Source organism: Pomacea canaliculata, linkage group LG13, assembly GCF_003073045.1.
Source record: "Pomacea canaliculata isolate SZHN2017 linkage group LG13, ASM307304v1, whole genome shotgun sequence".
Lineage (NCBI taxonomy): Eukaryota > Metazoa > Mollusca > Gastropoda > Architaenioglossa > Ampullariidae > Pomacea > Pomacea canaliculata.
Window position 1 is genome coordinate 21,140,404 of NC_037602.1, and position 27,997 is coordinate 21,168,400.

General features: G+C 39.2%; 1 protein-coding gene and 1 non-coding gene across 9 annotated transcripts; one reads left to right on the plus strand and one right to left on the minus strand.

The window, feature by feature from the left end:
- Positions 1 to 501: 501 nt before the first annotated feature.
- Trnas-aga lies at positions 502 to 583 on the minus strand. Its single transcript has one exon. It is a non-coding gene; the product is annotated as a tRNA-Ser (tRNA).
- A 1,151-nt stretch (positions 584 to 1,734) lies between these two features.
- On the plus strand, positions 1,735 to 27,922 carry LOC112554641 (dystrophin-like). 8 transcript variants are annotated; one of them, XM_025222563.1, is made up of 13 exons: positions 1,735 to 2,228; positions 2,403 to 2,474; positions 8,437 to 8,636; positions 8,831 to 9,015; positions 9,189 to 9,257; positions 9,839 to 9,947; positions 10,697 to 10,708; positions 15,869 to 16,041; positions 16,568 to 16,779; positions 17,015 to 17,128; positions 17,651 to 17,746; positions 19,892 to 20,047; positions 20,328 to 20,924. In XM_025222563.1, the coding sequence occupies exons 9-13, from the start codon at positions 16,720 to 16,722 to the stop codon at positions 20,424 to 20,426; spliced, it is 525 nt and encodes a 174-aa protein (XP_025078348.1). In that variant the 5' UTR covers positions 1,735 to 2,228; positions 2,403 to 2,474; positions 8,437 to 8,636; positions 8,831 to 9,015; positions 9,189 to 9,257; positions 9,839 to 9,947; positions 10,697 to 10,708; positions 15,869 to 16,041; positions 16,568 to 16,719; the 3' UTR covers positions 20,427 to 20,924. The 8 variants fall into 8 exon arrangements, with proteins under 8 accessions (XP_025078348.1, XP_025078351.1, XP_025078346.1 ...); XM_025222566.1 differs by lacking the exon at positions 10,697 to 10,708 and having other exon boundaries at positions 9,186 to 9,257; XM_025222561.1 differs by lacking the exon at positions 10,697 to 10,708.
- The last annotated feature ends 75 nt before the right edge of the window (positions 27,923 to 27,997 follow it).

Consider the following 27,997-nt stretch of genomic DNA (forward strand, 5'->3'; position numbering starts at 1 on the left):
TGATTAATGAAGGCTCAAGCCTGCTGATACAAGAACCTAATTATTTTTACCAGGTTTTTTTTTTTTTGCAATATTTTCCTATTGTGAAAACTCATTGTTCACAGCAACTTCTATCCCTGGCAGTTTGTTACATAGTTCATGATTATTATTATTATGATAAAGTATGTTAAAGACTTGTTTTAATAGGAAACTGTAAAGCTGAGGAGCTGGTGCATGCTGTTGTCAGGATCTATTTTATGAGCGGTTCTTTATCAGTCTGAGAGGTTATCTCTTTGATATCTGTTTATTTTACCTTTAGGTCTATAATTAGACACCATACTGCCAATAAAAGTGTGCATGTTGTTAGCACAGTTAAATCATCTTGTACCACACAATCAAAAATGACGGAAGAGTTCATGTACCACATTATAGCATATTTTTTGTGAAGCCTAAAATTTTAATTGCATATAAAAGAAAAAGAATCTTTTTTAATTACATTCGAAAGAAAAATAAAAATACAACCGTCGCCGACAGGATTCGAACCTGTGCGGGAAGATCCCAATGGATTTCTAGTCCATCGCCTTAACCACTCGGCCACGACGACTTCGCTGAAGCAATGGTGCATTTTAACAACAAAATAATAATTGCACAAAATTTATATTTTTTGAGAGAAATGAATTGATAAAACCCAGTTTGAAACGATAGCTGTTATTGCATCGCTCATTGCATCTGTTCTCTGGTCTAGTCCCATATTATCGTGTTCCTTGCACGCAAATACCAGTACAAGGTGCAACTACTAGACTTTTCATGTAAACATTGCTTAATACAGCAAAACTTACTGCAAGCATTTCAGTGTGGTTCACTGTACTAGGTGTGTCTATGGTAGTGTGTAGACAAGGGGGCGGCGATGGTGGATGGTCGCCGGAAGAGGGCGAAAATAGTTTTGCTGATGCATGCGGGAAAAGTGCTGATGCTTGCGAAAAAAGTGCTGATGCTTGCGGGAAATAGTGCTGATGCAGAAGACCGCGAAAAGTGACCCACCCGAGGGGTATATAAGGGGACAGGGCAGTTAGTGTGGAGGGAGAAAGTATGTGAGATCAAGGTTCGCCACTGCCAGAAATATCGACTGGCGTCGGATTAAAACCATCTAGAACCCACGACAGTGTTGTGTTTGGTGTTGTGGAGAGACTGGGGGAAGAATCACATCTAACCCTGTTACATGTCTATTATTATTTCACAAACACCTGATAGGAAATCCCCGTAATGACACTTAACAACTTACGTCCACGAGTGCATCGAACTGATAACCAGAAAGGCAAGCTTTCCTGGCTCAGTAGCCACACGTGCCTTGCAGCTTCAACTTGCCAGAAATTACTGACAAACATATATTGAGTAAGTAGGAGCAAATTATTTTTCTTTCGTTTTCGATTGAAAATAAGTAGCCTGATGAAAAAGGCATCGCCAGGTTCAATGTCGTTTCATAAGTTACAACTCGTGTTGTTTGCCGTCTGCCTGGAAGACAAATCACGAGGAGAGTAGTCTTACTTTGAATAGGAAACAGTTTGTGCAGATGCGAAAATTATGTACATCTATAAGCTCTCTGGGAGGACTGAACGCCCGTGAAAGAATGAGAGAGCGTGAATGACGACATACTGTAAGTGACGAAAGCTTTCAGAATGCCGTGTATGAATGACGTAACAAATAATACAAGGGGCCCGGTCTTGGTCAGTGGATTTTTTTTTACATTATATACTGGGAAAATAATTTACGATTACAAGTACAAGGGGCCCGGAGAGGTCGTCTGTCCCGGGGCCCGGGCTGGCTCTCGGCGGCCCTGTTTACACAAAAAGTGTCTGAGCAAGTCTTGTACATACGATTGAATAGACATAAACCAGCGATTGCAGGCATGGTCGTTTTTCACTGCTTTAACTTCATAAACAAGCAGCTTAGTTTGATTTCCAGCATAAAGTATGATTGCAGAAGATTTAAATATTATAAACAGTTGAAATTATATTGACTATCCTTGCAAAAAAAGCTGAAATAAAGCGAACAATTTACACGTTCTGGTCATAACCGCTAGACTCCAATCTACCCGTCGCGCCGTGTAGCTGTACGGCTGGCTGTGGCAGAAGTGATGACGTCACACGCAAGTTCCCGTGACGCTACACGTTGCCGTCCCCGTACGCGTCGCGCCAGCGCTGAGTCTCAAACTCTCTAGTGAGAACGACCTTCCCCGTGAAAGGGCTAAAGTAAGAGCGAATTCCTACTACATTTTCATATGCTAATATCTCTTATGACGATAAATTTAAAAAAGCTCACTCTTTAGATCTTGAATTAATAATAATCGTTTTTAAGGTCGATTTTAACTAGAATGACTGAATGACTCACTGACTCACTGATTCTCTGGTTTGGTATCATTTCAGGATGCCAAGCAATATTATCAAGTATGGCCGGCGCTGTGACAACTGCAGTGGCGCAGCGGTTGTTAAAACAAAGTGAGTACTTTAACAGGAAATTAGGAACCATCCCAGATAGCATGGAAACATTATAAAAACGTTTAAAAATGGCTTACATGGTTTTAATAAGGTTTAGGTTTTATATGAAACATTTTAGAAACAATTTTTAAAAATTTACCAAGAAACATTTTAAAATGAAACATGTTTAAAACATTTTTAAAGTGTTAGAAAATAAACCATTTAAAACCAAATGTTAAATAAATGTTTTATAAACATGTAAAAGTTAACGTTTTTCACTGCGCGCGTCATAAGCCCGCTGATGACGAAATTTTTTAAAACACCTCAACATTTTATTTGGATATATTTGCGGAGTAGATACTGACAATCCTCACAAAAACATTTTAAAGACTTTGTTATATATTTTCTTATCACTAGGTTTGATATTCTAAAATCATTCGCAGTTTATAAAACATCTATGCTACGTAACTAAATATTTCCTATTCTTGTTGATGCGTGTACTCCCATGATTCCACGCGGCGCGAAATTTTGTCTTCTGCTTACGACACGTGTGCTTTGCGAAAAACATTGGGTTGTAAAACACTTATATACCGTGTTCTAGTACAACACAGATTTAATGGATGCTTATTAGGTGTGATTCGTCAAAGTTTTCGTTTTGAATAGTGCGCTCGTACATAATCTAAGACGTTAAGGCAACTGATGTCCAAATCATGTCGCCCTCTGGACGAAGCGGAGTAAATAAAATTGTTGCAGCAGATCGAGTTGGCGGAACCGAAAGAAAAAAGACAGATCCGATACAAACAATGGAGTGTGAGTATGCGCTTTACAAATTTTGCATTTATTATTGTTATTAAATCATGCATGTCTTCGTATATGTGTGTGTGTTAACACCGCTACCATTACTATAGTTATGTACTAACTACTTGCATTTGTTTTTCATTGCTGTACCATTATCTATGGCAGAAAGTGCGAAACACTACCACTTTTATTGTATAATCATTTTTGGTTATGATGTTTATTTGTTTGTGTTTTATTTTCTTAAAATATCCTTCATTGATGATAGTTTTATTTAATAACATTTTATTTCTATGGCATCATAACATTGCATACCAGAGAAGTAAATTGCAGTCAGTACAATTATAATCATGTCAGCTGAACAGTAATTGCTTGCTATGTTTCCTTCATTCAGCATAATTCCTTGAGTATACAAGTTGGACATAAGTATATGCAGTCATAATCTCTAGACTAAATATGACAAATAAAGTGAAAAGTTTAACCCACTCCCACGACAAAAAGTTAGCCTTTCTGGGAAGGGTTCTTGAATGATGGTTTATTTTTTTTCAGCACACAAATATGGCAGCAGACTTGCCACCAAGTAAGGTGACAAAACATGTGAAGGAGGGAACTCTGCCAGACAGGTATACCTAGACTCTGCATGTTTGCATTTTGAGTTCAAAGGGGTACTTTTATACTGTTTGTTCATTGTCACATATAGATATATATATTCATAGATTTGCATCAGCCTGGTTAATATTGTTTTGGTCAGTCTATAGATACAGTTTCAAAGTATTGTTCCTATTTATTTTTTTTTAAAACAGCTTTGGGATATTGTCAGTGTCTTTCACATAGACCTTGCTTTGGGTTTATTGTGGTTACAGACTGGAACATACAGCCATATGACAATTAACATCTAAATGCTCTGTGATCTCAGTGAACAGACTGATTTTTCATGTAAAATTTGTGCAGTATTGTGTGGTAAAACAGTGCATTTCATTATTCATGAAGTATTTTATAGCTTGAAAAGAAATTCTTTTCAGATGAGTATTTGGTTGTCAGACAAGCAGTTGTTAATAGCTAAAATACAGCAAATCTTGAAACAATAGATGTTTCCTGTTTTAATTATAGAATAAAAGAGATCAAGGAATTCATAGGTTTGGAGAACACCTGACAAAATCAGCACAGATTCCCATTATTGTAATTTTTCGAAAATGCTTGAGTGTTGTTAATGGGGCATTTGTATGAGTCCAGTAATTAGAATTTTTGTGGTCTGGAGCCATGAAACGAAAATTGCCGTTTAACAATAACCACGGCAATCTCAGTTCATCCTTTCAGCAGTTCATTTCAATTTTTCATGAGGGTAATATTGATATTATGATTGGTATAGCATAAGAATTATTTATTATTTTATTCTTCAATTTTTGACATAAGCAATTCTTAAATTTTCAAAACTTGTCATTTAAATGCACACTTATTAATATTTGGTATGCTTGTTAATTATGTTAGGCCGAGACAGCTCACAAAAAAGACTACTTTAGATCTCAGTCGGCACATGCAGCACCACCACTGCCAGACTCACTACAACCAAAAGTGATAAACAACCATTTATGCCCACAGGTGAATGCACTAACCACCAGAATATTGGCATCATCACGAGAGCACCCCATTGATGCTCTGCAAGAAGAGCAAGAAGAGACAAACCTCAAACTGCAGCAGTAGGAGGCAGTATCCAGGGAGTTTTTAACGCAGGTAATGTAGACAATTTTATATTATGGCTTTTTTTCTTATTGGTTTACCTATTCCATTTCGTTGTGAATTCCCCTTCACAATCTGATGTTGCAGATAGTGTTGGTTATACAAGAGTTACTGCTTCACAACCACCATTAATAGGCTTTGTTCACCAATAGTCAAAGTATTTAAAAGTGAATAGTCCACTTTCAATCACTGTGCTGTATTCATGCTGTTGCAGCATTAGTCCAGCACATTCTCAAACAAGGGACAGACTTAAAATTGATTCTGCAGGAAGCAAAAGATATGCTGAATCATTTGACTGCTCTGATAAGCAAATACAAACCTGCTCTAGCACTCTGGCAGGAGCTGTTAGAGCTGCAAGGATGCCTTAATGATGACTCATGAATTACTTGCATGTAAAGCAGATTTCATTGTTAAAGTCTTTATTGAAATAATTTGTAGTAGTTTATGTAAATTTTTACAGCGTAGCTTTACGTTTTTGAAAACCTTATGTTTTTGTAGGGAACACATTTGAGAAGGATCAGTTCTTGTGAATCTAACGAACACATATATTTTGGAACATGATTCATTACGAGTTAAATTGTAAATCCACTTTCAAAAGGTTTCAGCCTCATAACTTTTATGGCTATTGGAGAATGAACCGTTAGATGTCAGCTTTTTTGTGAAAGAGGTGCCCGCTGATTTATTTTTGGTATTCGTTTAAGGCAGGGATGCAGTGAGAACATCCAAATCTCAGGCTAGCAACATCATGTGGTCTGACCCTGCTAATACAATAACTAAATGTTTGACCAAATATCGCAGACTCTTGGCAGAAAAAAGGTTCTACGGGTTTTGGGTTTTGTTTTGTAGGCGTGTAAATGTTGAGCATTTTGTGTATGGTTTAAGCTTAACTAGGTGATTTGTGAGCACAAATAATCAATGCCATGTATATTTTCACTACACCCTGTCTTGCCTATGACATGTGGAATATTTTTGACAGATGTGTTTACTGTTTCTAATGCATTTGCAGATCAGAAGCCTCTCTTGTGTGGGTGGTACGGATGCAAAGGATTGCCTGAAAAAGGATCATGCGGCGAATCTTGGCCGACAAGGTTTTATAACTAAAGGCCAAAGAGGAGAAAAGTGTGCATTCAAGGGGCTTTCAAAGGTGCAGACCATGATATGCAGTAAGTGATGATGCATAAATATTAGTAATTATTATTATAAAGTTACAGATAGAGGATTTGTTTTATATACATATTTTGAACCAAAAAGGAGAGGTGCTGATAGAAGTGCTTATTTTTGCATAATATAAATTGACATTTTTCATCACTAGCTCCACAGTGTGGTGTGGGACTTCTTTTAGTCTGTTTTTAATCTGTAAACCTATTAACCTTCTTTAATTTACAAATCCCAATTTTCCCATTTTTATTATCTTCAGAAGCAGTACAGAAGAACAATGGGTGCATTGGAAAGCAGCAGCAGAAAGAGTCGGGGTAGAAAGCAGAGGAGAAAACGAAACTACATATTTCAAGGAAGTGACAACTGTGTTTCTGTGCCCTATGAATTTACTGGAATGTTATGGCAAAATTGTGTAGCTACGTTTCCTCGTTGGGATTTGGCAAAAAGAGACTTCCAAGAAATTGAAAGTAAAAACTGTGACATCGTTATTATCCTCATCTTCAATTAAGGCCAGGCACCTGAGGTAAAAACTTTTTAAGTTATTTAAATATGGCAGATAGGCATCAAAATTAACTCTTTGATTATTTATTACTAGAATAGTAATACGTATCTCAGAAAATAGAGAAGACCGAAGATTCATAAATAATACCTCTTTCCCACCGTACATTAGAAAACCTAACGCATTGATGACGATCACTTAGGTCCTTACAAATGCATGAAAGGTCCTTACCTGGCACCATCCCTGATTCCTGGGAACCCTGGAGAAGTGCAGCACCAACACGATATCCTATTCTTAGTTATCATAGGACAAACTGATCATGTTCTAAATAAATTTCTTAAAGCCTCTTTACAAGAAGTACATGAACCTTGTTCAGCTTTGCTTTACAGAGTTTTGTAACACTAAAAAGCCTGGTTAATTGGAATATGTCTATTGTATAAGGATAGAGATTTGAATGTTGTTATCTACAGAGGGATATAACCATATTTTTGTGTATTTTGTGCATCATTCAAATGTACATTTGCATTTCACTCTTTTTTATAGTAAATCTAAAGTTCTATTTAATTTTAGTTTATTTATTCCTTGCAACTCCCAATGGAGCACGGGGCCCCAAGACCTCTCCTTTAATCATTTGAAATTGAAATATTTAAAAGTCTGTTCATTTAAGAAAATTCCTTTGCTTTCATTTATCACTGTTTAATTAATTCCTATACTTTTTTCTCTTTTTTTTGTTTGAGTATCATTGATTCACTGCTATCACAAATGGTCACCATTTGTTGTACAAGTAAGATAAATTGTTATTGTATGATGTAAATGTTTCCTGGGTTTATACTCAATGACATTAAATATGTTTTCATGAAAAGGAAATGAAAATCTGTGTGTCATTCTTACCAGGTTTGAAGTGGAACTTGTATGTGTGGTTTAAAATTAAACGTTTTTAAAACCTAACTTTAATGGGCATATTAAACGTTTAAAATAACATTTTCTGCAAACATTATTGAAACATTTTGCTTAAAACATTTGTAAAACATTTACGAAAATACGTTTATAAAACTTTTAAAACTCGTTTCCAGAAGCTCTTAATTAAACGTTTTTAAAACGTAATTTTAATGGGCATAATTTACGTTTTATGAACATTTTGTGCAAACATTATTAAAACATAATGCGTAAACTTTTTATAAACATTTATAAAATGTTTCAATGCTATCTGGGATACACTTGTTCACTCAATAATATGATTTGCTGTCTCGCCGGTTCACATCCGCGGTTCCCACGATTTCCCAGAACGTGTGTGCAGGCAGTCTTCCAGGTCTCTAGTTATCCTGTCCAGTGGTTGGCCACTATTTCTTCCAAGGAGTCCTTCCAGTGTCGCAAACCTGCTTTTAACTTCGCAGTTGAACTCTTTTTGCTTTCTGCGGTCTCTGAGGAACTGCACGTTGAACTTGTAGTGCGGTCTGTCTGATGTGTCGTGGAAAGACCTCAGCTTTATCTTCATGGTTGCCACAAGCAGGTGGTGGTCTGTGACTTTTTAAAAATGTATACGAGGTCGTGTTAATGATAATCCAATTGCCTACAATTTATGTTTATAAGGTCTTGTTATGCTTCCCCTTGAAACGGGAAAGAAAAATGGACAAACGAATATAAGTGAACAAAAAAATGAACCAAAAAATAAAGGAAAGAAAAAATCAAACAAAGAAAGAAAAATTTTATAAACAAGCCTCTTTTAGTGGAGTCCTATTTCATCTGATTCATCTACACATATCCTGACGCCTTGTCTGTCTCTGTGTGTCGCAGAATCCTCTGATGGAAAAAGCAAAGCTCGTCAGCGTTTTAGCCCAGTCATCTTGCGGGCATTATGATGATGATGTAGTTTTATAGCGCGCCAGTATCCGCATCACAAAGATGCGCTCAATGCATATAAAAACAACTACCTGAAGCCTGCCGCGCTTCTTAGACTTAGAGAAAGAACGCACCTACAAGAAGCGGTTATTAAAGTAAGTACAGTAAACTGGTCCAGTGGTTCTCAAAGTATTTCGGACCGCTGACCACTTTACTTAAGTACAAAATATGGCGGACCACCAAGGCCTAAAAAATCACTCTGTACTATGAATTTCAAATTTAAATTGCCGCATTTGTTTCATTACAATTCAAAATTAAATGTACTTAACATTGTAGTTCTTCCTTCCAGAATTGGTTTTCAAATCAAAGACGGGGGTTAGGAACAAAGCCAGCTAAACAACTGAAAAAACAACACCAAAAAAACAGAAAACAACACCAAAAAAAACCAACACCAAAGAAAGAGAAAACAACACCAAAAAAAGAGGAAACAACACCAAAGAAAGAAGCCGGCCAGCTTCCGGCTTCATTTTTCAGGTAGGGACGCGAAACAGGATCACTTTATTATTCAGTATATATATATATTTTTGAACGTACGTAAATTTGTAATCAAAAGAAGAAAATAATAGAGACCAGAATCCAGTTTCCTTCGTCCAATTGTTTCCCGGTTAAAAACAACACTAAAGCACGTCTTACTTTTGTTTCAGCAGTTTCCATGCCTTGTTAAGCGGGCAGCTTAAACAGCCACTTGTCCTGTGACCGGTGACGCCTGACCCAAGGTAATCTTTGTAATTTGTTGAAAGAAATTTTCACAAGAGTGTGTGAGGTGGACTTGACAGCAGCATGCCCTTACATTTATAGGGACACTGATTAGTTTTGGCTCCTTCCTTTGTCATTGTTAAACTGTCCTGTCATGATTTACAAGGTGCGGCAAGGTAAAGGGGACGGCTAATGATAGTTTGAGATTCCTGATCTCCCGGTTATAAAAACATTCGCTAATATCTAGTACACTGTCTTTGACAATCATTTTGCCAGAATTTTCTTGAAGGAGCTGATCATCGCATTTTTTTCTGCTGTCTTCTTTCTACTCGAAGTTTGTTAACATGACTTGATAATGTCCCGGTTCTGTAAAAAAAAAAAATTATTTAGGGATACGGTTCTGTCATTGCGCAGTTTAACCAAAAAAAAAAAAGAGTAACTTTTTCTGATAACGAGTGAAGTTGACTTCTTCACCCGTTAAACGTTCAATCTTTACAACCTCGACTTACCCTATATTGCACAAAGGTATTTGTTGGTGAGTGCGCGTGTGTGTGTTGTGATGATGACAAATCACAAAGACAATCATCTTTCTCTGAATCAGGTGAGGTCGCCTTGCATGAGTCCAGTTACAATGGCGACCACATGGTCAGAGGTCACAGCGGCAAGTGGAGGGTGAAGCTGCCCGCTGAAGCCGGAATAAAAAAAGGAAGGTAAGATTCGGGCTTTTCCCCAATCTCTCCTCAACAACACAAAAGACAACGCTCTCGTGGGTTCTAGATTATATTTCTGATGCCAGTCGAACCCCCCTTTTTTCAAAATCAAAACAGTGGGAATGAGGAGACAGAACTGGCAGCTGAGAAAATAGTCCGGGTGAAAAGAAAGGGGAGGAAACAGTTATAGCAGAAAATTGCATTTTGACGAAAGTGTTCCCACTGAAGAGGTAGCCTTTGACATAAGATATGCAGATAAAAAATGTGTGTAACAAGCCATCAGCATAGCAGAAATTGATGATAATAATAATAATAATGAACATTTATAGAGCGCTTTTCAAACATATGGCAAAACGCGTGTATAGTTACCATTCCCAATTAGAAACCAAAAGCTTATACTGTAGGTATATAGGTGACAAAGGAGCAGATGGTGGCAGACAGTGCTAATGACAACAGTCTTGATGACAGCAGATGTTTGTGCAAGGAAAAGTGTGATAGTAGACTATGGGAGATGATTATGCTTTACCGAGAAATATGTGGTAGTGGACTGTGTGAAATGATAATGCTGTATGAGGAAAAGGAGAATTTATAGAGCAGCAGTAGATGAATTCTTGTCAAAAATAATATTAAATGTTGAGGGTAAATGGTTGGTTGATGATGTTAAATGTTGAGGGTAAATGGCTGATAATGTGTTGAAAGCAAGCATTGCAATAACCAAATAATAGATTGATATCTTCCTTGCATCATAGACCACAGGGACTGTAAGTAAATCATCACTTTGAAAAACAAATAACTGTTGTCTGTTTAATCACTGTAGTCACCAGCGTTTATCTGATATCATGGCATTGTGGACTGGGTATTTGTGATTTGTGGCCTGACATTAGATTGCTCTGATTGGCTTTCTTGTAGTTTAAGTTACCAGACTTTGAGAGACATCTTTGTGAGAGAAACTATAGGTACCAGAAAAGTTTGTGGGGAAGATTGTTCGGGAGAGAGTGGCAGGAAGAAATGAGGATTTTGGAAAAGTGTAAAGAGAGAGGGAAAATTATATAGACACAGATAAGTGCAGAAATGCGCCTTTTTGGAATGATTAAGATTTTGGCATGCTTGAGAATGGTAGTTACTACCTTGGCATCCTAATTTGAGTCAAGTGTGCATGTATGTCAGAAAAAGAGATTGTTGGTTACTCTTGATGTATTCTCATGCATTATTGTCTATCTACCTTGTGGCACACTTACCTGAGTTGTAATATATATATGCATGTTGTGTCCTTCATACCTATAAGCCCTTAAATACCTCACTGCTGTATGTGCAAGCAACTGTGTCTCATAATGGTTATTCTAATGCAGACCTGGGCAAAGGCCGGCCTGAGTTAACTATTTTAGTCCGGCCCTCTAAAACCATCCCAATTTCTCATGCGGCCCCTTGGGAAAATTAATTGCCCTCCCCTGTTCTAATGCGTGGATAAAATGGCTTTTTTTGTGTAAATGTTTATATATAAACACAAATCTGTTTTTGTTGGTATTAATGCCATCTAATCACACATATATCGATAAATGTAGAGCTAATATGTCAGCACATAGTTATGTTAGTTATACATAGTCTGTCCATACTTGCTTTTTTGCTTTTTTGTTTGGTTGTAATGTAACCGGACTGATCCACGCCTATCGCTAACACCCTAGCGCCAAATCAGTCCGTTCCTCTTTCTCGCTCCAGGGAAGAGGACGGAAGTTCCCTAGGAGAATTTTCCAGTCTACGAAAATTCTGGCTCTCGTTAGTTGGGTGCGTCGCCTAGTTCTTACGTGCCTCGCGTTGTGTTCTATTTCTTCTATACCTACTTCCATACGCACCCGAGCTACAGCCGACCTAGGAGCCCACAAAAGACCCTGCTTTACCTACTGACTACACGTAAAGTGTCTTTTCAGTTGGTGTGTCAGTTTCGCCGGACCTTCTCGTGTATTCTCTTCTGCTGTGTCACGACTACATACACAGGGACAGTACACACTGAAAGGACATAAAGATAAAAGATAAAGACATAAAGGACTTAAAGACATAAATTTATTTACAGAATATATACATCTACCAACAAAACAACTACCAAACTTAATCCTAACCCTACCTAGCCAAACCTAAACCTAAACCTCTGGGGTGGGACGCTGAGTGATGCGAGCCGCTATTTCCAGCGGACCACAGCGCCTTGCGGCACCGAGGTACTTCTCGCTAGCTCAACTTCCTGGGGTGGGGACGCATGCTATAGTGCAGCATATATTAACAACTGTTGTACATGTTATATGTACAACTAGTGCTTAGAGCTAGGAAACGGGACCATGTCACTCCTCTCCTTCGTTTTCTGCACTAGCTACCCATCAGCTCTCACATCCAGTCCAAATTGTCCATGCTGTGTTTTAATTTCTTTGCTGGCACCTGTGCTGATTATTTCCCTGAACTGTTCTACCCTTGTGTCCCAGCTAGACAACTCCGCTCGTCGTCTGATGATCGTCTCCTTACTCTTCCTGTCACCACAACAACATATGGCCAAACGATGCTTAGTTATTGTGCAGCAAAACAATGAAACTCTCTCCCTTTCCATATCTGACACCTACCCACTATTGAATCCCTTAAACATGCACTGAAAACGCACCTCTTCCTTGAGCATTACTCCAAGCAGCAGTCTACAGAATGCTAGTTCTTTTTCGCACCCTTTCCCCCCATTTCTGCTTCTAGCAACTTCCCTGCTCATCTTACTTTTGCAAATTCACAATACTCTGTCCTTTTATTTGGTTCCTCTTTCCATTTTCTGTATATGTTTTTTTTTTAATTATTCATTATCCATACTGCTGTTTATTTTTCCATCGTTTATGTGTTGTTTGCTTGTTCTTCTGTCCCTCATATGTTGCCCACATCTTGTTCTTGATCTTACATCCTAAGAGCATGCTCCTTAGGAGTATGTGCTTTACAAATTTTGCATTTGTTGTATCTCATTTGTACTGCTGTATGTATCTGTTGTAATGTTATATGTACTACTCTATATATCTGTTGTTGCATGTTTGTGGATACTGACATACACATTCGAGTGCAATGTGACGCTATTCTGGAGTGAGAAATATCAGCCATTGACCTGTGGCCAGAAAATCACACTGAACCATCTTGAAATCTTCTGCAATAATGATTTAAACAATGAAAATTAAGATTTCTTTTAAAAAACTTTGCTCACATTTAATGCTGCGATAAAATTAGTGTGCTAATAAAATAATAATACAAACTTCGAAACATACAGATGGTGTTATAGAAATTTTTCTTTTGCACAAAACAGTGATTGAAAAAGTATTAGTACATAAATATAATTGTGAATGTTAAACAGCAGAGAGATATATCTAATATAATGAATTTGCCTCTCACAGGAGTGTAAGAGGAAGTGTGGGTGGGTAGCAGGCTGTAGAGCAGGTTAAAGTGCATTATGTAATGTGCACTTGAGGGTGATAACACATCTAATAGAGTCTCACAGTCCTGTGTAGCATAGTGTTTCCAAAGGATACTTCTCCCTTGTATTAACAGAAAATTTGATTACTCTGTGTTCTCAGTCTGTATCCAATATACCCAGCTAGTCAGCAGACACTCCTGGGTAGTCTGGTGGTTCAATGGTTAGCATCTGTCACCAGTACAGTAAGGATTGGCTGTCCTGGGTTCAGACCTTGTCTCAGGCACGCTGTTTTTTCTCTGCATGCAGCATCTGTTTACAGGGCTTGTTGCTTTGCTGTAATATAGACCTAGTTGCTGGCTCAATGTTAAAACATTAATTCCCGCTGCCCTCAGCAGACACTTCTCACTTGTTTTAACAGAAAATCTGAGTACTTGTTCACCAGTACAAATGTAACGATATTGTTAGGATGTAAGGCATAGGGGAGTAGATGGGTGACTGCAATCAAGCATATAGATCTCACACTAAATCAAAAAAATTACCATGAAAAGATTTGTAAAATATTTGTGTATCCATAAAGCTCCACTTTCTTTTTGTGATTGTCATGAGTTTAGAAAAGTCATTTCACAAAGGGACTAAAAGTCACTTCTACTAAAAATAGTAAGAGACAAAGACTGTTTAAGTAGTAAAGTACTTAACACTTACATCTTCTGACTGGTACCATGTAATTAATCTGGTTTAAGTCATAAATCATGTGAGCAATTAAGCTGGTCTAAGTTGTTTAGGACTTACACATATTTCCTTTGACTGATATCAGCTAACAAGTAGTTAAGTTGTTCTTGCGTACTGCTTGGTTGTTGGGCAAAACGTCTGGATGAATGGGTTAATGGACAAGGTTTTCCAATAGGGCATATCTTGAGCAGTGGCAAGCAGGTCCTGTTTGGAATGATCAGTCTACTCCTACGCATTTTCCAAAGTTCTTTCTCTTTCCATCATGGCATTGATTCCCCCAGGCACCCTACAACGTACCCTGAAAGATGGACTTATTAATGTCATGCTATATCATAAACTGAACCAGACCTGTTTGCTTCTTCACAGTTGCCAGGAGTTCCTGGTGTCTTATGAAAGTGGTGACAAAATCGTTAGTTTTGCATCTTCTGTATGAGATTTGAAGCATTTGTTCCTCGGGCACTTGTCCTTGAATGCCTGTGTTATCCTCTCATGATCAGCATGCAGAGACCACATTTAGTATCCACACAGCAATAGAACTATGATGACCAAACTTGTTTCTTTTTCCTTTGCCTCCCTAGCTTTTCTTGGCCTGTTGAAAGAAGCACTTTCAAAATAATACAGTTCACCATTTTTAGGGTAGCTAATGCGCATCAAGCTTGTGGCTTGAAGATTTCTGCAACCTCTGGATCTTGCAGCTTCTCCAAATTACAGAAAATTCAGGAATTGGTTGAGCAACATTTCGCTTTCAGCTTTAACTTTAGGCTCATTACAATGAAGTTCTAGTTGATGCCTGTGTCTTCACTTTGGCTTTGCTGATGCTGGATTTGTGATGTCTGGGCAGTCTTCTATTCATGTTATTTCAGTGATAGAAATCTTTATGTTTCTGCATTCATTTATGTCTACTGTATCATTATTCTGGTTTGCTTCTATAACTGAATACACTTCCTAAATAATAATTGCCAATTTTGATTAATAAATTTGGTAATTTTTCGTTTGCTGTCCATGTTAAGTTGGAAGGGGTGGTGGTGTTGGAAGGACACAGTGCAGACCTTATGGCACAGTATGAATTACAGGGCTGGCTGCTTTGCCGTAGTATAGCCTCAGTTGCTGGCACCGCGTAAAACACCAATTTCCCCCCCTCCCCCGCAGTATGAATTTTCCCAAATTTTTTGTTATTTTTTAATTGCTGGAACGTTTTTACAATCGTAAAACATACTGCAATGTTTACCATTTACCATACACACCAAGTACTTCCTAGTGGCAGATTGGGATTAGAGCTTTATTACAATAGAAAGGTTGTGAGGGACAAGGGAAGAGCCTATTACACCTGTGGGGGAAAATATTGTAATGAGAATGAAATGTGTTATGGTCTGGCATATAGGGTAATTTGCTGTTAGCTACTTCACGTTTTGATCATGCCACATGCAACATTTCTGTGCTTAGTCACCTGAAGTATTGCTCAGGCAGATGAGGCATTAAATGGATACAAGACTGTTGCAGTGGAGTAGGACAAATAGCATCAAGTTTGAAAACTAAGGGAGAGCCAGTTTTAGATAGCTATAAATTTATGTTATATATAGAGAGAGAATTTTTGAATATGCAGGGAGAGTAGGTTTTAGATAGTTACAAATTTATTTTTATTTATATATATGTATACATAGAGAGGAAGAATGAATATCATGCTGGGAGAGTAGGTTTTAGGTAGTAACTAATGTCTTTTATACAGAGAGAGAAAGGTAGATAGGTTTAGTAACTTGTGATTATTGTGCAGGGGAAAGACAGTCTTTACTAATAGAAGCCCTGGAAAAGGCTCCACCTAAATCATATCTGGAAGCTGTTGCTATTTTGCGAAAGTGGCTGAGTGACATGGAATCTGCAGTAGGATCTGAAAAGCTGCATGTAGCTTCTGTGTCCAGCATCGAAAATCAGTTGAAAATGTACAAGGTAATGTATGTGCACGTCTGTATGTGTGTGAGGGAGAGAAAAAAAGGGATTGGCTGAAGAGAGGAATGAAGAACTAAGTAATGTATGCCTCTCACTGTGTGTGTGGGAGGGAGAGAGGAAGAAAGGGGTTGGTTGAAGATAGAGATGAAGAACTAGGTGTTGGGTGACCTAACTTCTTCTGAAGGGCCACCCTGGTTGTAAACAATCTTGATCAGCCAGGTGTTTCACACACTGAGCACTGTTGCCTTGGTTATTCGTGGTCAGGGAGGAGGTACTAAGCATTTGAGCAGCTTTGTTTTTCTGGCTGTTCAGTATGTGGTGGCATCCCAATTTCCACCCTGCCACACTTGTATTGGTCACTTTATAAAGATATGGCTATTAAAGAACATTAATGTTGTCTTAATGCAAGTCTTTTAAAACCTTGTGAAGAAAGTGCCAAATGGAGGAAGAGACAAGAGGAAACAAAAACAGAGGAGACGAAAGTCTTTTCTCTAACCTTTAAACCTTAACCCTTGCATCTTTGCAGGAACTTCAGCGAGACATTGAAGACCACACAGCCAGTCAAGAAGGCATCAACAAAGCTGGTCGTGAGCTCATTGCAAGGTCGCTGCCAGACAAGGCTGGCTGCCTGGAGCAAGATTTGTCCTCTGTTAATTCCGTTGGCAGACAGTTATCACCATGATTGAGCAGCGTCAGGCACGTTTGGACAAGGCCATCAAACAGATGAAGGAATACCAGGTTGATAAAAGCACAGTATCTTTTTTTGTCCTTGAGGACTCTTGCAATTTTTCTCAAAGTAAAGGTTGTTTTCATTTATATTAGTGAGTGGTGTGTTGCCTTTACAGGTGAAGATTAGTGCTATTTGTTCCTGTTTATTAATAAGTATTTGTACTCTTTGTTAATTTTCTCAGCTGAAAGTATGGATATTTGTTCTTGAAGTTTTTATATCATTGCTGATCTTTGACATTGACAGACACAGCAAGAAGGGTTGACCAAGTGGATGGATGAGATGGATGTGTTTCTGCATGCTGAGGACCCTGCTGTAGGTGATATTCCTGCACTTCAGGCCCAACTTCAAGAAAGTAAGGTATATAAGATTGTTGGCTTCGAACATTGTGTTGGCGCTTTTGGTGTTGCAAGTTCTGTATCTCATTCTCATTGGAGTACTTCCTCATGGGGTCATTTCAAGTCATGTTAGATTTTTCATGTACTTTGGCTACAAGGTAGGCCATGTTTCAGCTAGATTTGACCTTACTAGTTCTTTTGTCTGTAAACGAATTAGTGATTTATTTTTGTTAAACAGAAAGTGTGGCCACTAAAAGTACACAACTTTGGATTACAATAAAAACATATTAACATAAATGTAAAGATCTGTGTAATGTAATGTGCAGTGTAATAGACTATGTTGTGTTATGCACCAAAATATAAATTATTCTATTATTTTAGCAGCTAGACTGAAGACTAAGCACTCACTTGTATTGCAAATGCTTGACATTTGACTGGAGGCTTCATAGCATTGTGGAAGTGACTGGGGACTATGGACAAAGTGATTGGACGAGGCCGCTGCCATTGTCTCTCACCATTGCTGTGGTCATTGCTGTATTTTCAGGGTGTGCAAGAAGACATTAAGACCCTACAACTGAATGTGCGCAGCATCAACTCCATTGCTGAGTCTTTCATGGATGAAGCTGAGCCACAGTTCAGAGTTAGTACTGTCTGTCATCATGTCATAGTGAAGGGTTAAGGTCATCTGTTGCAATACCACTCAGATAACAGCTTACACAATACCACTCATACCATCACTTAATACCACTCACATCATAACACAAATCACTCATATCACATCTTATACAGTATCCTACCATAACTTACACTGACACCATATCTTAGTATCATATAACTGGCACAAAACCACTCATGCAGCTTACACAACACCACAACATAGATTACACAACTCCACTCATACCATTTTTTACATAATGCCACTCACACCATAGCTTATACACTGTCACTCACACCGTAATTTACAGGACACCACTAATACAACCACGTAATGCCACTCATATCATAGCTAAGGGTGAGTGCTCTATCCCATTTTTTTTAATAATGATGATAATGTTTGTTTGTTTATAGATCCCACCATCAAAGGTGGACTCAAGGTGCTTACACACATGGTCACATGAGCACATTCATCAGTAGGTGTCAAATGCATCTTACAGATTCATTTGCCATCATTCACCCCGTCTCTCTCACTCACATACACACACACAAGATGGAAGAAACTAAAGTATCGGGGAAAAACCCTGCCAATAGTCAGCCTTGTAAACAGCTGTCACATTCAGAGAGAGGTACATTGGAGTCAAGATATTAACCTACAACACCCAATTTTCACTGTTGTGGTGAACCACAGCTCGTTGTGTCATGGTGAAAGCCATTGTCTTTGAGATTATACTTGAGAACTAGGCATTTATAGGCAGATACATTCACCTATTTTTAAATCAAACTGATAATACCATGAAGTGACATTTGAAAGCCTTCATTATACGAGGTGTAGCTTATACAGTAATATGGCAAGATCATTTCATTAAATTGACACTACTCACTATAAACATACACACTGCTCCCAAGACTGGACAGAGCTATCCCTGCGCCTAGCTCGCTACAAAGGTGTTCTACAGGTGAGGGAGAATATACAAAATCGTTGTACAGAGGGTGATGATACAAAGGCGCAGGTGATGGCAGGTTAATCCAGACTTAAACATGGTCTTTGATGATGTAAAATCTAGCTGTAGTTCCCCGATACATATACCTTGATTTACTACAATAAAAACAGACTGATGCCTTCATGAACTAGAAGTCACCAATAGGAGCCACCTGGAACCTATACCTTAACAATAAAACAACAGACCTCTGATTCAAAAGTAGCAACATCAGTATCAGTACAATGCTGCATAGTAGTATAGACTATTTAATACCTGTGTACATGTTTCCACATTTTATAGTATTTGTCTCATTGAATGCAATGCTGCTTTGTACAGCAATGCATGCTGTTTTTTCAGCTGATAATATTTCTACCAATCTAGCTGACACTCCTATTGTGGGAATAGAGTGTTAAATACCATGACATCTTATGGATCATATTACCACTGTCTTATCTGAACAGCATCACATTTTCTGTTAATGTTATAAGTGTTTTGAGTGGAATTTGTTGAGGAAAATAAAAGAAACTTTAATTGGCAAAAATTATATACTAGAAGCCAAAAGATGAGTTTGCTACCCTGTGCCTAGCAGACACCAATCACATTCCAAAATGTTGGTGGCCACTTGTTGAACAGAAAAAGCTTTCTGTTTTGCTTGCTAACCTATTTTACCTTGCCACCTCCCACTGGTTAATTGACACTTAAAATAGATGCACTAACACATATTGCGTGGGTCTTTCAGGAGTGTATTCATAGTTTAGTAGCAGACATGTGAAAACAGAGGTATCATCATAATCATTCTATAGTTTTAATTACATTTCTGTGGTGCAGGTATTGAGACTCTATTTATAGTTTTTGTAATACCCATGTGGAACTGTAGTGTATTGCCATATTTAATGTACTGTTAGATGTTTTGAATGTTAATCTTTCTTTAGCTGTGTTATATCTTATGTTTGAGATTCATGTATTGAATGCTAATTTTTCTTGAACATGTGAATTTCAGTGATAGAGGGTTAGTGTTAGGGCTTTATGTGGCATATATGGTCATTGTGAACACTGCAGAGTGTTAGGGTTATGTAGTCATTGTCAACTTTTCAAAGGAAATGTATAAACAATGGTGAAAGGCTGACTTTGTCCTTTTGTTGTGACAGGAAGAACACATGGCTCTAGAAGCCCAATTTATTGACTTCCAGTCCCAGACTCTGAAGGTGAAAGACTGGCTAACTCGAGCAGAGAATATCTTGACATCACACAGCCGTTTGTCTGAACAGCAGCATGTGCTGAGTCCTCATTCTGAGACCATAAAGGTTAGCAGTCATGTTGATTTCTTGCACCCTTGTGCCTGTGCCACCCCTATCTCCCCCAGACTTCCAGAACTAGCAGTCATATTGTTCTTTTACTTTCTTCAACCTATGCCACACCTAGATTGCCAAAGGCAAGGTCAGTCAAAATATCCCTGAGCACTGTGTAGTTTCTAGCTGTGCGGGAGTTTGCATGTGCATGTGTGTGTGCATGTGAAGATGAGTGCACACTTATGGGACAAACTTTTGGTTACATCCATGCAGACAATTTTTTTTTTTTTTGCAGCAGCAGCAGACCCTTTTGATGCAGATGAATGAATTACATAGTCAGGTGGACAATGACAATGACAATTCTTTATTAACGAGGGGTAAAATAAGCAACTGAGCGCTTTTTTCCACTTAGCCCTCGCCCTTTTCAGGGAAGGAAATTAACTATATAAATGAATTAATTAAGCATTAAATATTAACTGACTATTTGCTTCCAACAACTCTGCCTAAGCCCCCATGTATCTCCACAACTCGTCAGAATGAACAGTCCACGTGGTCTCGTAACTCGTAAGTCCAGACTTTTTAATTACACACAAGTACCCAGGCTTTATTACACAAGTACCCACGCTTTATTGCACAAGTACCCACTCAGCCTCCTACAGCCCATCTGCCCCAAACGTCTGTTTATTATGGTTATATTGGTCTACCTGTAAACACTCAGTTAACTTACGATTTCAGTTTTCTTTAGAGGCACTAAGAATTAGGCAATATGATCTAGTTTATTATTATGTTAGTAATTTTTTTATGTCAATTTCGAAATTTTCTGATTAAAAAAAAAAAAAAATTTTGTAGTGCAATATTCGTGTAATAAAGTAACACTGCAGTTGTCTTTCTTGACTAATTTGACGACAGTTCCTTCCCTTGCACCATTGGTTGTGGGCGCAGAGATGAGAGGCAGAGGGTGATCCTCTTTGATAGAGGTCTGTGGTCGTGGGTATGGAGACCGTGATCAGAGTGAAGTTCTGAGCTGAAAGTTGCAGATGAAACTCGCCACTGTGGTTTTTATAATAAAATCACAACATACTTCGGAAAGTTGACGCTGCTACCAGCTTTGCAGCCACAGGCATGGAAGAACGTGGAATTAATTTTAAATGAACTTTTCCCTAGCATTAAAATGAAAATCCAATATTTCAGCGGTTTACCCTTAAAATCAGTTCAGTTGAATCTTTGACCTGTGCTGTTTCGGAGGGGAAAGGGAAGCAGACTGTGTTCTTTAAAATGGTCTTTACTGTCATATCTCAGTTTATAACCATTCCAAACTTATTGTACACAAGCCGGCAGCAGAGGCGCATGAGCAAATTATTTTAAATCCCCGAAATTCGAGTGCTGCTAAAATAAAATCAATCGTATTTTCCCTTTTCAAAGTGTAAATACCCAACATTTAGTCTTTAATGACCAACCTGAACGGTTTGCGTTTTTTTCAAATATCACTAGATATAGGCGATATAAACCTAACCTGTAAATTTCAGCCTCCAAAACCCATCCGTTAATTAATTGGAAGCTGAAATTTACAGGTTAGGTTTATATCGCCTATATCTACATATATCTGCGAAAAAGAAACAAACAAACAAAAACGCAAACCATTCAGGTTGGTCTTTAAATTGTATTGACCCAGCACACAGCGGAAATGTCCTGTTGCCAGTCTGCGTAAGCGAATATGTTGGGCTGTCTGCAGGGAATAAATTGTTCACCAGCATGGAAAAAATAACTCTACTGCTATATTTTCAGCCTTCGAACAAACAACTATATAAAAAGTCGTTTTTCACTTCCCCAAAGCTATAGATCCTTTTTTTGGCGCTGATTATCATAGTGAAACTTCATAATTATCACATTATCCATCTCCTATTCGCTCACACTATTATTTGTTTTATTCAAACACAGTGTTTCTTGTTTCTTCTCTCTCCCCCTCCCTCCATTTACACTCCCCGATCCCCGTTTTTGCGCGGCACTTCTGCTTAGATGAAGGTGGGATAAAGGCAAGGTGTTTGAAGGAACTCGACACTTAATTAACTATCCGGTCGCTCCCTTCTGGCTGGAGTTTATCTTTGTCTGAGGCTGATTCACGATACTCGGAGCCAATTACAGCGACAGTTTGACGATCCCTAGTCCAGTTCACAGCTGTAAATCACATGCTAGGATCCGCCTTTCACCTTACATCTGAGGCTGTGGCGTGGCTGGCAGAACTATGTGGGTCATAAAACGTCCACAGGTGGATTTTCTACACACTGTTTCGATGAAACAAAACCCCTACATGCTGGATTATCTACAGACTGTCCTTATGTTAAGATCATTTTGACTCAATATCTGAAAACGCGAGAAAGAAGCACGAAAAGGACGATTTTTTAAAAGTTACATAATGTGTAAAAATCATCTGTACCAGGTAGCTAATAGAAAATTACATAATATTTCTCTCTGTCTGCTAGCATTTTTTTTTTTCAAAGAGGCTGACAGGGGATCTGACGAATAAATACAAGGACCATACGCTACTAAAACACACACACACCCTTAAATACTTTAACAAAGTCTGTAAAGATGCTACTCCACCGCAAACCCTTTCGGAGGTGAATTATGAAGCTTTCACAGGGTAAGCATAGAAAAAAAAAACTGTTAAACCATCTCAAATATTTTCACAGGCGCAGTATGAATAGATTCTGCTACACCTCAAATCCTTTCACAGGTGAAGAAACGCTGCTAAACATCTCAGATATTTTTACAGGTGCCACACATTCCCGCAGTGCACACTCTGCACTAGTCAGATTCTCCTCCCGGCACCTCCCCTACTCGGCTACTTCCCTTCCTCCAGCCTTGAAGACAGTGACCTCTCTCCGAGAAGGAGGTGGAGTGGTGGAGGTGGCGAAAGAACAACGAAACAGAAGAAAGAAGTGCAAGTGTTTTCTTTGGATACAAGCGCTGCGCGTGGCGCCCAGAACTTCGTGCTATCTTTACTGTCCTGATAGATGTGCGGGCTGAATAAACAGCCACGGCAGTAGAGTAGGGAAGACACGAGAAGGAGAAGAAAACACAAAAGAAACACATCATGAAAGAATTAGGTTAAGTTGAATAATGTTACTGCGCAGCATAAAGGACTTAATAATAATGACGACGACGACGACGACGATGATGATATAGCAACGAACCTCAGCATGAGGCCAGGCTCTCCGTTCTTCACTTCACCAAGCCAAGCATTATAAGAACTGCAAAAACAGAAGTTGACGGGAGAGGGCTGTCAGAAGCAAACCGGAAGAAGCGAGATAAAGCTTAGGTGTAATGATGCACATAAGCTGGTAAAGTTGTTTTGATACCAGGCAGGTGATTGGGATAAAGTTGTTTCTCCAGCAACTTGCTTTAAGTTAATTAAAGTTGGTAAGTAATCTGGTAGGTGAGTTGGATAAAGTTGCTGTGGCTGAGTTAGATAACATTTTGCGCTCAGCTAGAGGCGCAGGTAAGGAGAACGAATCGCTACAAAATAGTTGCGAGCAAAGCCAGGTTACAGCTCTCTGCCCCTTCATCCCTGCATCCAATAATACAGAAGGGAGCTGAGCAGGGAAGTGCACGTCACGAAAGGCGCGAGACCAACGGGCATCACGTGACAAGTGATGATTAAATAAATTTTATTTTTGCTCTCAGTGCTTTTTGATGCTGGTCACCAGACGCCCCGTGAGGAACCGAGTGGAATGGTTAAGAGATGCCGAGCAAAACAAGGTCTGCAGACATTGTGATAAGGCTTATGGACGAAGAATGCAAATACTTTGATTTGATAAACCACGGGGCCGTTAGCTAAGAACCGAGGTTAGGTCGTTGTCCTGGGGCAACATGGGAAACTAAATAACAAGTGTCGTGTTTCCGAAGTTATTAAGTGATGTCCAGACCTCTCAGATGTTCCTTTACCCATATATTAATATAAGCAACAAAAACATTTTTCTGTAAGCAAACTTTTGTTATTTTAAATGAAATAAAAAGGGTAAAATAGTAATTTTCCTAAGGTATCGGGATTTTCTTTAATACATAGGTGCCCTGGCATGTCTCAAGAGTGCCTCACACTTTTATATTTGAAGTTCTATGTATTAAAGAACATCCCAAGACCTAAGAAAAAAATTGTCCCCTTAAGTGCATTAAAATGAATAGTGTGTGTTTTTAAAAAAATGTTTACTTTATTTTTTAAGCTTTTTGGTCTTTTTGTTAAAAGAATTTTGTTGTCGATTATTTTTGTTTTACTTTGTGACCATTCCCTTTTGAAATAGGCTGAACTAAGAGAGGTAGCCCAGAATTTACTAGTCCTTAAGCAGTAGCTACCTTCTCCCTTAATTAGGCCTAAAAGCTATCATACAAAATAAAAATTATTTTACTGCTTGTGAGCTGCTGGATATAATTTTGTAATTGCATTGTCAACTGAAATGAACATGGGAAGTGGGTGAAAACTCGATTGCAAAATTCCCAGCCTGACATATTCGTTAAAAATAATATTATTAATAAAAGTGACGGCAAAGACTTCTGGGGTTAAAAAAAATGGAGTGGTGTCTAAGGGATTGCTCGTACGAAAATAAGACGTTTTTCCTCGAGATCCTCATTTCAACCCAGAAAATAACTTCAGAACTCAACTACGGCCCTGAAGTCCTAAACATTCAAAATGTTTGGGTGATTGTTTCTGCGGCAACAAAGATCGTCAACCTTTGCTTCCAATGGCTGTGGCGATGTATGGCACTGATTTGAGAAGCTTGTTGACTTCCGGAGGCACAACTTCAATTAAACAGTACAAGCGCTTCACTATTTCGCTACACTGGTGGTGCGCATAAGACTGACTTAAAACAACAGACTGAATGTTAATAAAATCACAACTGGCATAGTGGCAGAAATCAGCCAGGGCAAAAGCCTGGATAGTACGGTATAAAGCACGTATCGTTAAGTTTTTTAAGGTACTGTAACAAAGCTATTTCATGTCGAACATCCTTTGTCAAAGAAAAGCGGGAGAGAGAGAGGAAAAAAAAATTTCCCCTCTGACAATTGCTTCAAACACGAGGTAGAGGAAGGGGAGAGGTAGTGACTGTATCTCAGATCCACTTTGCCAGTCCCGTTTTCTCTGAATCTCAATTTGTGTTCAAGATGCCAGCAGGATCTTCTCTTTCATCTCGTCACTCTCGACCATGTCACGTGCTTGTGGAGAGCGCATGCGCGGCGCTGAGTGAAGGACAGGGCGGCGACTGATAGATCTCTAAACACAACGGCATGTAAAGAAGATCCCTAGTCAACTCCACGCTGTAATCACACAGGCGTTTCAACTTTCCAATTTCTTCGCCTTTTGAAGCTTTATTTGCGAGCCGCTTAAGAAGGCGATGGCGAAAGATCGGAAACGCCGAGAACAAAGCGCCATGGCGGTCCTGGCAAGGCAAACTTGGCGCACGGCCTCGGTTAGCCAAGACGCCACAGCAGCACGTCTGCACGTGAGGAGACATAGAACCTGATTTATTACCACTCTCTGGAGCAGATCCTGGAGGTGTAGGGTGTCCCTCGTGCCTTTGCTGTCCGCACAGCTCGTCAATTAATGGTGTCTCGCAGGCCGTATTTTCACGTGCAGAGCAGCAGGTGGATTAACCTGGCGGAGGATGAAAAGGGAAGCAACAGGAGCAATTAAGATTGCACCTATTCTGTTAATTGATACTATTGACTGTAGTATTCACTGATATAGCTCTCTCTCTTTTTGATGCGATTTGATCGTTACAAGATATTTCAATTGTTAATGTCTTTCACACGCCACGCAACTGTACGTGAAATACAGAGTGGAAATAAATAGTGAAAGATATCTTTTCTTTACTTAAGAGTTGAAACATACTTTTTTTTTTTAGCCTTATCCATGCAGGAACATAGTGAACCCTGGCGATACGAAATTCTTTTACTAATTATTCAAAATACTTTCAAAGATTTTTTTTACAAAGGGTAAACGACAATTATTAATTTGGTCTTTTCTTGAAAAGAATTTAAAACAAGCCAATGGTTTAACTCGGGTTTGTAACTGGGGAACTTTCTCTGCCTTCTCAACAGAGATGGGGGTGGGTAGGAGTGGGATGGGGGAATCTAATGCACTAGGGGACGTTGCAAGCGGCGGAAGATGATGGTTAAGGTTTACCTGTCACATGCCGTGACCTGGAAAAGACAAACCACTTCCACCTCCTGCCCTGAGACAAGTAGACTAAGACCTTCACCTTCACCAAGCAGCTGAGACGATGGACAGAAGAGCTTGGTCTGTGTGATTGACAGATGCATCAGCTCAAACTCCGTCGACCCCGTGAGGTCATGCACGGCACACTGAGGCTGGTTATGACAGGTGCTTGAGCAGTTTGCCCATCAGGAACGGAACCCTAAGCTGCCAGCGTTTGTCGCCAAGGGCTGTTTCTTTGTGGACCTTAACCTGCTGCCCGGAAAACATGGGCGACACAGTGAACTGCACACGTGCACACAGAACAGTGAGCACCACGGCACGTTCTGTCACTTACGTCACTTCCCCGTGACAGTGCCCTCTGACCCCGTGAGAACATAGGCCATGTGATCACCTGTGAGCACGTGCCGGAAGTTTGCTGGAGGAAGGGAGGGCTCTCTTGTGCCTCCTCGCGATCTTGCCCAAAGAAAGAAGAGGAAGTAACTCCCAGACGTCACTCAAGTTGACGTTCTCTCCCTTGAAGGTACCTTTCATCATAGAAGTCTGTGGTGCCGACAGTCCTCTAGAGACATCAGTGTCCTTGCAGTGGGTTTTTGCAGATAAACACATCATGACACCACGTGACAACATTGATATCGGCTTGGGAGTCCAGTTAGACAATGTTTGTACGCAAAATATTTTCGTGAGATTTTTAGTAGGATGAAATTTGAAACTAAAGATGTTTGTCCCACCGCTACTTTGGTTTCTGTCTAATAGACTCCACACAGCCCTTCCCGTATGTATTCGCCACCTGTGATAAATTGCCACTCTGTATAACTATTTCCTAGTCTCTCCAATAAAAGAGTTGTAGTCACATTTATATTTTTAATTATTTGTTTTTAAATCCTTTCAATGATGAGGCAAATTTACACAGATGGCAAGTCCCAGTCCCGAGTTGACAGAGAGCAGCACTGACTGACCGGCGCAAACTAATGGCCGGAACTCTGACCTGTTAATACAAAGGTCAAAACGTGTAGTGCCCAAGGAACACCATCATGTTTTGTTTTTAAAGACTGCGTGTGCTGTACATGTATTTAACGGCGAGCTTGTAACCGTGGAGTGAACATGCAGAATGAATCCTCGCTACGACCAACTGTAGAGAGCTGATTAAGGGGCAGCCACTCTCAGTAGGTTATCGAATTATCTTGATAACGTTCTCTGGATATTGAACGGCTGGTGGAAAAGCCACCGTTTATTTTCTAGGGTTATCACGAGGCAGAGGTTGAAATATGCTTGTTGGAGAGCTAGGAGGTTGTCTTACTGCCGTCAGAGGTCAAGATCTTTGTCGCTGGAATGTGACATGACTGACAGCAATATGTCACACGTGGTGCCTCGAGTGGCTGAGAGCACGTGTGTGTTTATGTGTGGGTGGCGGAGGGGGGGAGAGAGAGAAGGCATATTGATAGTGTTTTTATTGCTGTTGATGAAATCTTGACGACGAACCAAATTGTTCTGTTCATATTAAGAAGTCTACCTACCTCAAGCTTCAGCATGACTTGTACCCGTATCTGATGTCTGTTTGTTTCCCTCTCTTTCAGCATCTTCAGGAACACAACGCAGCAAGTTTAGAGATAGCCATGATATGATCGCTTTAATACTTCCTTCACTTTTGGTCTCTGCGAGTCGCCTAATAAGCTGTCAAGAGGTTGGTTATTTGTATTTATTATTATCCTGCATTGTGACTGTATCCTGTAAACGTCCTGTTGTTGTACAACTGT